General features: G+C 42.8%; 1 protein-coding gene across 2 annotated transcripts in view; it reads left to right on the plus strand.

The window, feature by feature from the left end:
* The first annotated feature begins 1,865 nt into the window (after positions 1-1,865).
* Positions 1,866-13,801, plus strand: part of LOC121604458 (BTB/POZ domain-containing protein kctd15) — a 29,294-nt gene continuing 17,358 nt past the window's right edge. The window contains exons 1-3 of one of the 2 annotated variants that reach the window (XM_041933983.1): positions 1,866-2,578; positions 5,335-5,510; positions 12,427-12,571. In XM_041933983.1, the coding sequence (XP_041789917.1) occupies positions 2,570-2,578; positions 5,335-5,510; positions 12,427-12,571 (330 nt within the window). In that variant the 5' untranslated portion in view covers positions 1,866-2,569. Of the gene's footprint in view, positions 2,579-2,621; positions 2,925-5,334; positions 5,511-12,426; positions 12,572-13,801 lie in introns of those variants that run through there. The other variant, XM_041933975.1, reaches the window with a different exon arrangement.

A 13,801-nucleotide genomic window follows, 5' to 3' on the forward strand; every position in this document is an offset into this window, starting at 1 on the left:
GTTGTGCAGCCTGTGAAGATATCTTTATAATCTGTCTGTGACAATAGAATATTTTTGAGGATTGTTTGAGTAGAGCGTTATTTTCTGAAGTGCTGCTACATGCTGTAACACACCGGAGAGTCAAAGGACAAAGCTAGTAGGGTGGAGAAAGGCACAATATTGTCCTCCTCTGTGCCACTTTAGGCAACACCACTAATAGCACCTGTTTTTGAACCTACAGGCAACGTTATTATTCTTATAGGGTCATGCATTAATTCATACACTTCATTAGCATATGATGTCTGAAGGAGACTGAAGGGAAATTTTGACTGATTTCCAGTTCCTTCTTTCATGTACGCAGTTTAATCTTTATCATTATATCTTGAACGTCTTAACTCGAAATTTATAGCAAAAATCGAGATGAATTTGACCTCGGTAGTTTAACAGAGGCAAACATTTGGAAGTGTGCGAAAATGTAGTGGAACTTTCCTTTAATGGAAACTAGAACAGAGCCGTTATCTCTGTCTGCGCGTGCACCAGGGACACCCAACATCAATAATCTCATTACTTGGGTCAAATATTACAATCAGATGTGCATTTTTTCTTCCCTGAATACGAACAGTCATTTGTTCTTGAACCATGTTGATATTTTGGTGTCAGTGTCAGAAATGAAATGCTCGCAGTGTCCCTCCACCTGTCCAGGCGCTGGTCATGAGGGTCAGATGTTTGGATCTGTTGTGAAATCTCAAAGCTGCATGCAAATCCTCAAGATGACCTACTTCTCCCTTCCACATAGACACTCCGCTAAAATCCATAAATTAAGGAAATTAACTGATGGGGCCCGGGGCCACTTTGTAAGCTATTTAAATCTTTAAATTTACAACATCCCTGCATACTTCATGTAATTGAACTAACTCCGGGCTTGTTTCCTTTAATGAGAAAAAAAATCCAGTTTCCCCTCCAGTTTGTACCTCTGGAAACAACAAATCTGTGCCAGAGGGGAAGATGGGAGCGCTCTGAGGCGCTCTGAGGTCTGTCTAATTACGCAGACTTGGCCTGCTTCAAGGAGGGACGCATTCTCACACTACTGCTGTCAGATCACCAGCATAACTATTTTATTTCCTCTTTAAATACTAATTTCACTTAGTGCAAAAAAAGAGATGTGCAAGTTACTATGAGTCCGTAGAAGCCAAAGGAGATATTATATGAGTATTTACCAGATAAAAATAATCATTTAGTTGCATCAACTCAATAAGAAACAGCATTTTTGATAAACATCAGAAGAGGTTCCCAAAATAGTGAGACTATATTTTCTGTGGACAAATAATAAGTTCCTACACTGGTTGGCGCCAAATATCAAGAAACGAATCTCACACCTCTCTCAGGATGCTGGTACAGAGCAGCTAATTACTGGGCTCAATGTTGCATCAATTATTCACAGTTATTTACCCGCAAATAAACAAACATGCAAATAAATAAATAATCGTCTCCTTGGTGTGAGCACCTGCTTGACTCTCTTCTTTCCCTTCACTCGGTGCAAAATTGGCGCACCACTTCAGCGCCCCATCACTTGCATTGTGTCTTTATACGTTGGAAAATAACAATGATCAGCCAAAACCTTATTTTCCAAAAGTCTGGAGGCTGCCTGCTTTCACTGGAGAGTGAGGGGGGGTGTTCTGGGCAGATATCTCCATCTAAGCCCTGCGCTATAATTGAAATGGCGCATTTGGCTGCAGGCAGGTTGTGAGGGCGCTTTCTGCAGCAGCATGCATGCATGTCCACAGACGTCATTTGATTTTAATGGCCTGCAGGAAATTTGGCGTTACAACTCCAGACATTAAGGCAAGGGAGAGAGGGAGAGAAAGAGAGAGCGGGGACACGGGGAAAATCACCGCATGAAAGATATTGGTTCAAGGATATCTCTTCATTTTCAACATATTTTTCTGCTGGGACTTTATCAACAAGTTACTGCGCCTTTATTGCATGTTGCCTGAGTGAAGGACTATGGCAGCTCGCCTGGCTTTAAACTTTACATTTAGGCTGGAGATGGAGATGGAAATGTATGCCTACTAGCTGGAACTGCCTGGGGAACTATTACATCAGACGAAATGACAATGATTAAAATCTGCTTTTTGCTGCTCTAAATCTATTGAGCGACTAACAGTTGCCTGTTTCCTACCCCATCTAAACCACAACTTCACACCGTTAAGGGGAACGATCTACTTTTGCCGGAAAAAATAAGATAAGTTATTATATCTGTGCAGTCATAATTTCGGCAATAGGCGGGTATCACGTTTTCTTCCTTGAGAAAATTGCCTGGGCGAGAGAGTGGAGTTGAGCTAATTGTAGCCTAATCCCTGGCCCAGAGGCGCTTGGGCAGCCCGGAGCAAGAATTTTCTTTTTTAGCTCTGCTCTGTTATTTAGAGACGGATTATTGGCTTTCTTCTTCTCATAACAAACCACAGGGGCAGTTTCATTTAGGCAAAAAAGCAGACAAGAAGCTGAAATACGAAGCAGGATTCCAACAAGAGCGCACATTTTTACGCGTATCCAAATAAGAGCAGAGAAGGGGAAGGAGATCATCTCATCTATGTACAAGGTAAGGACGCTTCCTGTGCGCTTTGGTACAAAGAAGCTTGGTGAGGACAGGTCGAGCCAGCCTTGCAATAGAGCCTTTAAAGCCACAGAGACTCTTTGCAAGCAGTTCATCCCGGCCACAGCCTAGTGTCTTTTAAAAAGCAGTTTTTGTGTGGGATACGGAGCAAAGACTTGGCTTTCCCGAGCGGCAGTATAGGTTCGTGCTGGAGCTGGATGGTGGTGTAGTTGTACCACAAACTCGGGGGCATTTGGAGAAAATATTTGAAAATTTTGGGTGTTACGCGGACAGCAGCTGGGACTGACCGCCGGCACGGATTTCCTCTGGACTCCCTACAATGTTTGAAACGGTAGGGTGACATTTTTAATATTACAGAATCCAATGTTTTTACGCACAGTGCAGGCTCAGGCTGCACAGTTTTCGATGAGCATAGTCGAACTGGTGCTGAAGTGTAACGCGAACACTGCTCGACCCAAAAAGGCTTTTTTGCTTCTTTTCCCACAGACTGGACAGTTAACACGTGCGGGTTTTATCAAGCGGGCGATGAATCACACGTGTCGGGATTATGCTTTTAATTGTACAGCAGGAATAAGACGCCATATTGAGCATTTGGTAGAATTAAAGGCAGAGCGCAGGCTTGTGGTGTTCGTGTGGAGCGGGATGTTGCCTCGGATTGTTTCCCACTCCAACGTTTTCGTTTCCGTTTTATGCTCATTTTATTTGTGAAATTGGCTGCGACGCTTGAAGAGGGTCAGCGGAAGGAGGCAGGGACGCGGCAGCTCTGAGGAGAAAGTTGATGCCTTAGAAGCTGCTGTGAGCTTGTGGAGGAATTTGTCATATATGGTGTGTGTGTGTGTGTGTGTGTGTGTGTGTGTAACACGGACAGGATGAGGGATCAGGAGAGACAAAATGTTGAAATCACTAAAATCGTGATTGGGAGAGTGAGGAGATTTATGGGTCTGTTTCTTCCTATTTCTTTACTTTTAATGTGTCCGAGTCCAATTTAATCCGTTAATTGACTGGTTGGTTGAGAGACAGCAACAGAGAGAAAGAGAGACATAGAGAGAGGGAGAGTTGCGGTGGGACAGCCCGGTATGTACCCCAAACTTCTTAAACCTTTCCAAGTTTTTTCTCTTTTCCTGGGATTTGAAATGTAATCCCGTCCTCCTGTAATCGTATTAAACGAACATGATACTGCTGTGAGGCGGGCAACACCCTGCGCAAAAACAGCTCTAGTCTCACTTGGTGCCCGGCGGCACTTCTCTCAGAGCCGAGGGGCCGATCTGGACTCTCACAAAGGCCTCCACTTTTACCAGCCGTGACAGTAAAACAGTCCATATGTGCAACAACAAACGGATCAATTCTGCTGATTTACTGAAGGATGAAATGGTATTATCTCAATCTGTTTAAAGCCGGTTGTGTGGCTCCCAGAATTATTGAAAGTTTGGTTGTAAATTGCGTCAGGAAAGATCTGTATTTCAACTGAAGCCTGGAGGGAGATGAGTAATGATGAAGTGGACAAACTGACCTTCAGCCAGTGATCATGAGGAAAACATAAAATAAGACCTGGTGCTTTTTAGAACAGTATTTGTTCTATTTGCTTAAAAAATAAATAAATAAAATCATCACATGATATAAACCACTTTGACATTCTGTTTGCTCTTTCAGTGATTTACACTTTGACTTTAAGTCATATTTAAAATGTGGCCAATCTGAGGTTAGGCGGATCACCTGCAGCAAACAAATTACGCACCACTAAGTTGGAGATAAGCGCCTCCTGTGCTCTTCCACGAGCAGTGCGGAATCAAATGGCGGCGTGTCGAAGTGAATTAAAAATATTTCTCCATGATCTTAGCAGCAGATCTATTCAGCCCCGCGCTGACCTCTGGGTGCACCGGCGTGCTCCCGAGCCAGCCCTCCCAAACATCCGCCAATTCAATGTGCTGGCCCAGGAACAGCGAGGTTTTAATTATTCTGTGAGATTATTTGAAACACCGTCCTTCTGATACTGAGTCCCAGCGCACAGGGAGCTGTTTCGTGGTGTGGCCTGTTAACGTGGACAGCAGGATAAAGCGTTATCACGAACTGAACCCTGGCGCGTTTTGACGCACGTTCAGTTCTAAACGTGTTTCTCCCGTGCCATAGATCATAACAGCGCGACAATGAGTCACAGGTATCTGTCTCCCCATGACAAGTCATCACCTCAGTCTTTTGTTTTGAATGTGTGCGCGTGCTAAGAGGAAAAGTTGCCCCCCCCCCCTTCCACCCCGCCGTGTCTCCCTGCTCTCAGATTGGTGGTTGGTGCGTCTGGGCGCATCACGTCTAACACATAAGGCGACCTTTAATTAGAATATTGCAGCAGCAGTTTGTTTTATTCCCCTGGAGGCTGACACCTAGCATTCCTCCCTCTCTCCCTCCCTCTCTCTCTGTCTTTCTATCCGTCCATCTCTCCCCCCTCTCTCCCCTCTCTCTCTCTCGCTCTCTCTCCCTCTCTCTCTCACCCCGGTTCTCTAATAAGCATCCTCCTATCCTCGCCTCCGGTGCTGCATGAAAAGATGCAAACATACTTAATTAGAGCGGTGGCAATAATTTCCAGGCTAAATATGCGACCAGACAGACATGGAAGTGATCTGATAGCATTCAGAAAGCATACTACCTGCTTCCCTGTGTAGGATCAGTGCTGTTGTTGCTTGGCTTTTTTGTTTTTGTTTTTTTTCTTTATCTTTATTCCCATGGCTTTTCTATACACTTGCTTTCAGGAGGGAAGAAGCATGTCACGGCTGTCTCTGACCCGGTCCCCGGTCTCTCCTCTGGCCGCCCAGGGGATCCCTCTGCCGGCTCAGCTGACCAAGGCGAACGCCCCGGTGCACATCGATGTCGGGGGACACATGTACACCAGCAGCCTGGCGACCCTCACCAAGTACCCAGACTCAAGGTAAGACACGTCCCTGGCTCGCTCACACGCTTTAGCCTCGTTGCTGGGGGGTAGCTTATTCATTCAGCTTATTTATGGGAAATCATTATTATAGAAAAACTGTCATGTTGAAGAGGAAGTGGATTCGCGCCTTTTTGCTTGTTCCAAATGAGACATCAGATCATCAATTTGTAGGATTTGAAGCCTCTTATTCTTCTTTATAATGACAAATCCTAATTAAATCTTCAAGTAGATGGTAATCAACTTTATGCCACTATTTAATGGCTTCATATTGCATTCTGGTCATTAAATCAATTATTGCATTATTTGACTGGTTGTCTTAATTAAGTAAGTTAAGAGGTTTAGAGGATTTATGCTGTTAACAAGTCATTTAGCTGGCTGGCATGAGGACAACTACAGTTTAACTTCTGCACTGACAGCTGCCCTTGGAAGCTACCAGTTTGATATCTTTTCAAAGCATGTGGGGACATTTGCCTTCATTATTTCCAAACTCTCATGGCTTTAAATGATGAATTCGATTGTTTCTTTGTTTGCTTTAGTTCTTGATTGTTTTAATTTTTCAATAAACACCTCCAAGGCTTTTATTCTATTTAATCTCCTTTCACACAAGGTGGTTACATATGAAAATTCAGCTGCTGTGAAGCTGTCAAGTGACGTACCTTTCGCATGTTGTGCTGCTGATTTGGATGGCGGTGTTTGTGTGAATTTACACACCACACAAACATTTCTGCGTGCACTACACCCCCTTTCACAGCCTTTTGTTTGTTTGTTTTTTTGTTTTGTTTTGTTTTGTTTTGTCAGTAGATCAGGGTGCTGCTCAGAATCCTTAAAGGAAAAATAATGACATAAATGTCCGGACCCTGCCATCAAAGCAGATGTGGGGCAGCTTTAAATCTGATTTAAATCCAGCTCATTGGCGTGTTACATATTGATTTTCGTGACTATTTTAGAACATTCATTTATCACCATCACCTCTTCTTTGTAGTCATTATTTGTGATCAAACACAGGAGTTATTTTTCAAGATAAATGTATTATAATTAAAGTTTTTTTGACTTTCATGCTGTGTATTCCTATTTTGTGAGACAACCTTATTATTCTAATTTTTCAAGTAGCCTAGAACGCGGCTTCTATTACAGTCAAACTTTGAAATGTCACCCTCTAATAGAGTGTCTTTTCTATTCACTGAATATTTGCATTTGACAGAAAAGGAAAGGGGCACCTGCACTGTCAGGCATCTGATCCTCTCACACATCAGCAAACAGGCTTTTTATTTTTGATGCACTTCCATTGCAAGATTTAGTCATGATGATTCAGATTGTGTAAGAGCTGTTGGTAATCCACCCTCCCACTTTATTCACGTTTTTAGCTCCATCCACAAACAAGGTGACTCCACCGGAGGTAGCTCTGGAAGCAAGCACACACAGCTAATGATCAAATATCTCTGCTATCTGCTGATTTCCACTGTATGGATTTCACCACGTTAAAATTCTGGGATGTTTTAGGCCCCCTGCTTTTTCCTCTAACGCAGTGTGTCATTCGTTACATTATACAGCCTTGGCTTCTGCGTCAGCTGACAGAGTCCCATGTGGGCCAAGGTAAACATTCACCAGGTTGTTAGAAAATCTGCCAAATTGGCTACAGGAAACAATCCACATAATCCCTTGGTAATAAAGTCGTGATATTCATAGAGGCCGCTGACAGGAAATCCCTGACAACTCTTCTTTTATTCTTGACTGTAACAAGTCATGAGAAAAATAAAGCTCATCCCAGACAAGGGTTTATGATTGTTTTTTTTTTTGTTTGTTTGTTTTTTTGGCCCACTGCTTCAGGGTTACACTGCATTTATCCAGGGGCCACGAGACATAGACTTAGATCAAATGTGCCAATGTTACTTCGATCTTCACGTTTTTGAAGCAGCAATTAAAACTGATAGCAGATTTTCATCTGCTTTAAAGCATGTTTGAACACACCTCAGATAGAGGTAAAACTGCAGGGCTATTTTACATTTTAATTTCAGTTTCGTTTTTGTGTATTGCTATTGTGTTGCTGTATATATATACATATATATATATTTTACGCTCTGGTGCAGCTTTACCCTTTACAAATAAGTAATCCATCGTTCATGGGGGAGACACACAGGGCACCGTGCACATGGAGCACAGAGTCATGTCACCCAAAGAGTGTTTTTACATTGAGAGTAAAGACTGGATCCCAGTGCTCTTTCCCCTCTCTCTCTCTCTCTCTCTCTCTCTCTCTCTCTCTCTCTCTCTCCCTCTCTCTCTCTCTATGTCTCTCTCTCTCACTCTTCCTCTCTTTCACACATGCTCCTTTGCTCCCTCTCCCTCGCTATCTCTCTCTCTGTCTCTTTTTGTGTCTTTCTCACTCTGGATCACACACACGCACACACTCACACACACATCCACTCACTGTTCCTTGCTCTCTCTCTCTCTCTCTCTCTCTCTCTCAGCCTCCTCAGTGTACAGTTGGCCTCAGGGCTCCACTTTCCACTGGAGCCAGTGGAAGGAGGGGCCCTTTTGTGTGAATTAGGATAATGGCTGACAGCAGAAAGCAAAACAGTTACACTGGCATAGCCGTATACGCCGCGTTCAGCCACGTCCGGTCAAGCAGGGCACGTTGCCAAAACTGAAAACATGACGAATAAAAGAGCAGGGTTAAAGAGTTTAAAGTTGATGATTACTTTTAATAGATTGGCCCCTAAATAATGTAGCATGCCAAGAGAAAGTTAGTCTAGTAACTAATGTGTGGTTATTCATCTTCCTCTGTGCGGCCCATATTAAGGGACAGGGGTCATGAAACATTGATGCACACTCTGTGTGGCTCTCAGGGAGGACAGTCTGAGCAGTCACTTGAACAGAAGCTGAGGAAATTAGGGGAAATGTTCCAGAGACAAGGAAACTATTTTGAAAGGACCACTGGACATTTTTCTCTTTGAAGACGAGTCCTCTGTGTCCAGAGACGATAGATCTATACTGGCTTCATGTTTTTTTGGTCTCTTTTGTGCTCCTCTGTATCTAATAGTTTCCTTTTCTGTAAGCTGAAATTACCATGTTTAATATAGCAAACGATGTCTCATCATTATGCACGTTTCAGAAACTGTTGTATTTCCATCCCATTGTAAGGCCTCCAAACATGGCCTCCAGTCTTTTGGGGGTTTTTTTCTTTTAAAAAGACTATATGGCACTAACACACTGCCATGATCCAAAGTAAAATTAGCTGTAATTTTACTTTGGCTGTAAGACTTTTAGTTTTAATCACTTAACATAAAATAATTATAAGAGTTAATTGTTGCTCTTGCACAGAAACAGTCAAGTTATGTTGCCCAAAAAAATGATTTCATGAACTGCACATAATCGCTGTGAATGTTAGCAGCACATATTGTGAGAATAAAAGTGGGGATGTTTGGTAAAAGCATTAATGCGGTCAATTCATTAGTGTATGTGCAATTCATATCATGGAGCCATGCAGGCAAATATTGAGCAAACATGATGAGATTTATTCCCAGAGAACCGTGTCAGAAGATTTTTGTTGCTGATTTAGCATTGAAATGTGGAAATGTGTACACAGGGAACAGCCTGATTTCATTGTCATATATTCCCTTTAAGTCATAATATTCAGCAGAATTAAAATTGTATTTCTTGTTTTTGAAACTTTTTTCACACAGTCTTTGGGAGAGCTGTTTAGAACCATCAGTTCATGCACTTTTAAGCAGGCACAGCAGCGACTTGTTTTTTAAATTTCTGATTCCTCCTACTCTAAAGCCACTGCGGGCAGCCATTGATGTCAGGCTGGACACACTCAGCGAGATCCCTGGGTGTGTTTGTTTCACTGTGCAGGAAGTTGCTGGGTGTCTTGCGTTCGCTAGGCGTCCATTAGTGTTACAGTTTCCAGATAGCATCTGTCCTTGTAGAATGAGTGATACCTGCGCTGCGTCCCCCTCCCACCTCCTGCAGACATGTCTCTGGCAGCTCCGAGCCGCTGGCCGGCTGTAGCTGCTGCACGACGATCCTGCCAAATATTGCCCACCTACTGCCCCGCTGCCTGCCCTCACTTGGCACCGCTGGGGTGGGAGATCTGAGCTGTTCCTGTACTTGATAACCTCCCACACCCACCACCTCCCTCCTTCTCTTTCTTTCTCTCTTTCTATGTAATTCTGTCATAGCTTTTATTCTCCCACTCTCTCCATCTGTCTCTGTCTTCCTCTCGTTTTGTGTTTGTTTCGTTCCCTGCCTCTTTCTTTTTTCCTCTTCACTTCCGCTGTATTTTTATCTTTGCCTTTCCCTGTCAGTCTCCTTGTCTTTTGGCCTGTCTGCTTATGCATGTTCTCCCTTAATTTCTCTATGTATCCCCCCAACTCCCCTCTACCTACCTGTTAAAAACACGCACCCCCCCACCCTCCCACCCCCAATTCAGGGATTGAACAGAAAGGGGAAAAAATGAGGAGACCAACAGAGAAAGAGAGAGAGAGAGAGAGAGCAAGAGAGAGAGAGAGAGAGGGAAAGAAAAAGAAAAACAGGCAGCATTTTAATTGCTTTTTAAAAAAGTGGAGATGAAAAACAGAGTTAGCCTGGAGGGGTATGGTGAAATTCTAGCTGGAAGAATTGCAAGACCATATGAGAAAGGAACACCTCGGGCAAAACAGGGAGATGAGTATTGGTTTTTTATAAAGCATTTTGCATCGATTTCCAGAGAGAAAGCGAGTAAGGGAGAAGGATGGAGACAGAGAGAGAAAGAAAGAAAGAAAGAGAGAGAGAGTGAAGGAGAGAAGGGATGGCAGGAGGGGATAGAGGGAGGGAGACCCATCTTTGCTCTGCTTCTTCACACAGTCAAGTCAAAGAAAAAGAAACGGGTGAATTTGACATGATAGCTTCAGCGTGTTGAGCCGACACATCGGGGTTAGGAGATACCTGATACAACCATTAAATACATCTTGCACACTTTTACAAAGTAGAGGGTTGTGATTGTAAATTCAGTAAAATGAGTGTGTAAGTGAAGCCAGCCCCGCTGTTTGTTCATTGACATTCCCACTGCGGCTCCCTTCCAGTGTCTTGTAATAGAGTTTGACAAAGCCAGCGCTCAGGCAGTTGTGTGCGCCGGCCGGCGTGTTTGCAAATAGGTTTTACGATTTTCTTTGTCATACAAGTTTGTCAGCCAACCTAGAAGCTGTTGCTGTGATTAAAGAGCTGATTGCATCAAAATGATGATAATCACAGCAACGCGGTGCCATGCCAAGAGCTGTTTCTCAGAAAGACGATGGAAATGTGCGGCGAAACCGTTAAGGAAGCTGCATGCAACAGATTTCTTGTGTAAATCACGAGTACGACTTGTTTGCACTGCGCAGGCACTCCAGGTTTCTCTGCTGAGGGAGATGCGAGGTTCGTTTCAAAATGAGTCACAAAATTAAAGCACATTTTTGCACTTCAGAGTTACATAACTTTAAGCTTTGGGGGTACAAAACTTTTACAAACACTTGGAAACACTTGCACAAACTGCATCCTCAATATTTTAGAGATGCTCAAAAAAACTGGTTTTAATTAATAAATAGCGATATTTAGCATAAGAGAGCGAACAAACAGACAGAGTGGAGGTGCCCAGATGAGATTATTAGACCAGAGAGAGAGGGAGCTGCAGGTAAGCAGCAGGAAAAGCACATAAAGATGAGGGGAAATGAATATCTGTCCAAGGGTATCTCAAGGCACAGCGCCAACATGGTGTGATGAAAGTTTAAAGATAACAGCAATTTCCACTCTTTGCTTTGATGAGCCCCTGTAGCCAACTTCAGCTAAGCCCTTAATCTTGCAGAACACTAGTGGAAGGAGTTAACAGCAACAAGTGTCTTATTATTTCACCAACATTTTGTCAATATTTGCAAAACGCTTCACCACATGCATCTAATTACTGTCTTTAATAAATTATTGTGTTTCTTAATAGAAAAACATTATTGATGTAATTTCGGGTAATGTTATTTTCATTGTTTCAGTTGTTATTTTATCTTTTAGATATTCTTCAGTCCTTGTTTTCGCCTTTGAAAATGAGGCTGAATAACTCATCTAGTTCAGCGTTCAACGTATGCAGATGATAAAGAAGGACCAAAGAGAAAATGCAACATATTTTCTGTGATAACAAATGTACATTTGAAAGGTAAATATGTTGACTTCATTTTCAGTTATTTGGTCCAATTTTACCAAAATATGCATCTGACATTAAACTTCTGCACTGCTGCAGATCACTCAGAAACGTAAGAAAATATAGTTTTAAATGGACAATGCAAGAGTCATTAATTTACCTTCAAGCAAACTATCTCTCATCATGTCTCATACAAACAAGATACAGTGCCTCTGATAGATATCGTCAGATAAATTGTAAGAACAAATTGTAAAAACGGCACACAGTAGAGGTGCAGCTATCCAGAGCCCTCGCACATTCATAACAAAGTCAAACTGTAAAAGTCAAATATTTTTTCCAGATGTCCTTCTCACATTAGTATGTGGACCTCCACCACTTCCTACCTCTGTTTCATTTCCAGCCCTCTGACAGATGGAATAATAGAGCTGTAATGCTACATTCATGCCATTAATTTCTGTAAGTACAAGCAGCAAGCGTGTGTGTTGTTATAATCTCTCTGCAGAAGGGACACTTCAAACAAGTCTGGAATGGAGGAACTGTGCCTTAAGCCCCTTGTTTCAACCTGCGATGCTAATGCATTTCAAGCTTAGTGCTAATAAAATTGAAAAATAAATGGAGGGTAATTGTTTCATGCATTTGAAGGGAGCTGGCTCATTCCATTATGTGTGTGTGTGTGTGTGTGTGTGTGTGTGTGTGTGTGTGTGTTTGTGTGCGGCTGCCTGCATGTGCGCGTGTTTGTGTGTGTGTGTGTGTGTGTATTTCAATTTTCAGAATCAGTCGTCTGTTCAATGGCACCGAGCCCATCGTGTTGGACAGCTTGAAGCAGCACTACTTCATAGATCGAGACGGCGAGATATTCCGCTACATTCTCAGTTTCCTCAGGACCAGCAAATTGCTCCTTCCAGATGACTTCAAGGTATATATCTGCACCACAACATACTGTATTGTGTGTACTTGACTGCACCATCAGCTCGCACAATTCGAACAACATAAAAAGCTTGAGTACGTTAAGCCATCTGCCCAGACACGCAGTAGTACTGTGTGAGGTTCCCGATTTTTCTCAGTACAGCAACGTGTGAATATGTTTGTATTTATTAATGTTTACCTGCCCTCTCTGGGGTTGCATGTTTTCAAAATAGACCTGATACCACAACAGAGCAGCCAGTTCTGTTTTCTCAGCGACAACATAGACTTACCATCCTCCCATTCAACACATTAATTACCTGTACTATAAGCAGTAATTAGGGAAACTTTGAGGGAGGGGGTGGAACAGTCTGAGTTTGAGCTGAGTTTACAGTGGTGGAGAGGTAAAATGCTAACTGGCTAACTGGAGCATAGCCCGGTGATGTGTGTGCCAAAGCCCTGAGCTGTTGTTTTTCACTCGGAGTGGTTTCTATAGAGGTGAGCCCAGGTGAAATAGCCTGCACACCCCTCCGCTCCCCCACGCTCTGATGACTGACTCCTACACAGACAGGAAGTCTCACTAACAGTCAGGGACCCGCTGGGAGAGCAGTTTAATATATACCAATATGCTCTGTATACATGCATGTGTGCACACACGCTTTACTCTTCGTGGGCCATTGAATCTGCTTTGGCCCATATTAGGCCACTGAGGCTGCACACACCTGGCTCCTGTTTTAGCATCTGCATGAACGAATCCCATTCTTGAACACACAGTACATTATGTCTGCTATTGTACTAACACTGTCAGGCTTGGTATCAGATAATACGTAACACACTCTAAAGGTCTTCATTGGTACAGATTTCCAATCCACGCAATATATCATATTTTTGATATGAGCAAGTATGTCTTTGTTCCAACTTAATAGTGTAAAATTGTAATATTTTTTCATGTGAGCCACTGTTAGAGTTTATATCTATGAAGATGTTATGGAGAACATGTTGCTTATTTAGCAACATCAGTATTTATTTGAAGTTGTGTTTCTGGCCCCCTGCCAAATGTAAGTGCAACATTTGGACTCTTTGACGTGTTCTGTCTGCCATTTGTTTCTAGTCAGGAACCATTCAGCTGGCTTATCAGGCCTTTCTGACTGAAAACAGCTGCCTTCTGCTGCTCAGTGAGGTTGATGAGAGCAGAGCGAGTGAACCAAAACAGTAGTAAAAGGGCATAACACCAAAACAATGG

Source organism: Chelmon rostratus, chromosome 1 (genome assembly GCF_017976325.1).
Source record: "Chelmon rostratus isolate fCheRos1 chromosome 1, fCheRos1.pri, whole genome shotgun sequence".
Taxonomy (NCBI): Eukaryota; Metazoa; Chordata; class Actinopteri; order Chaetodontiformes; family Chaetodontidae; genus Chelmon; species Chelmon rostratus.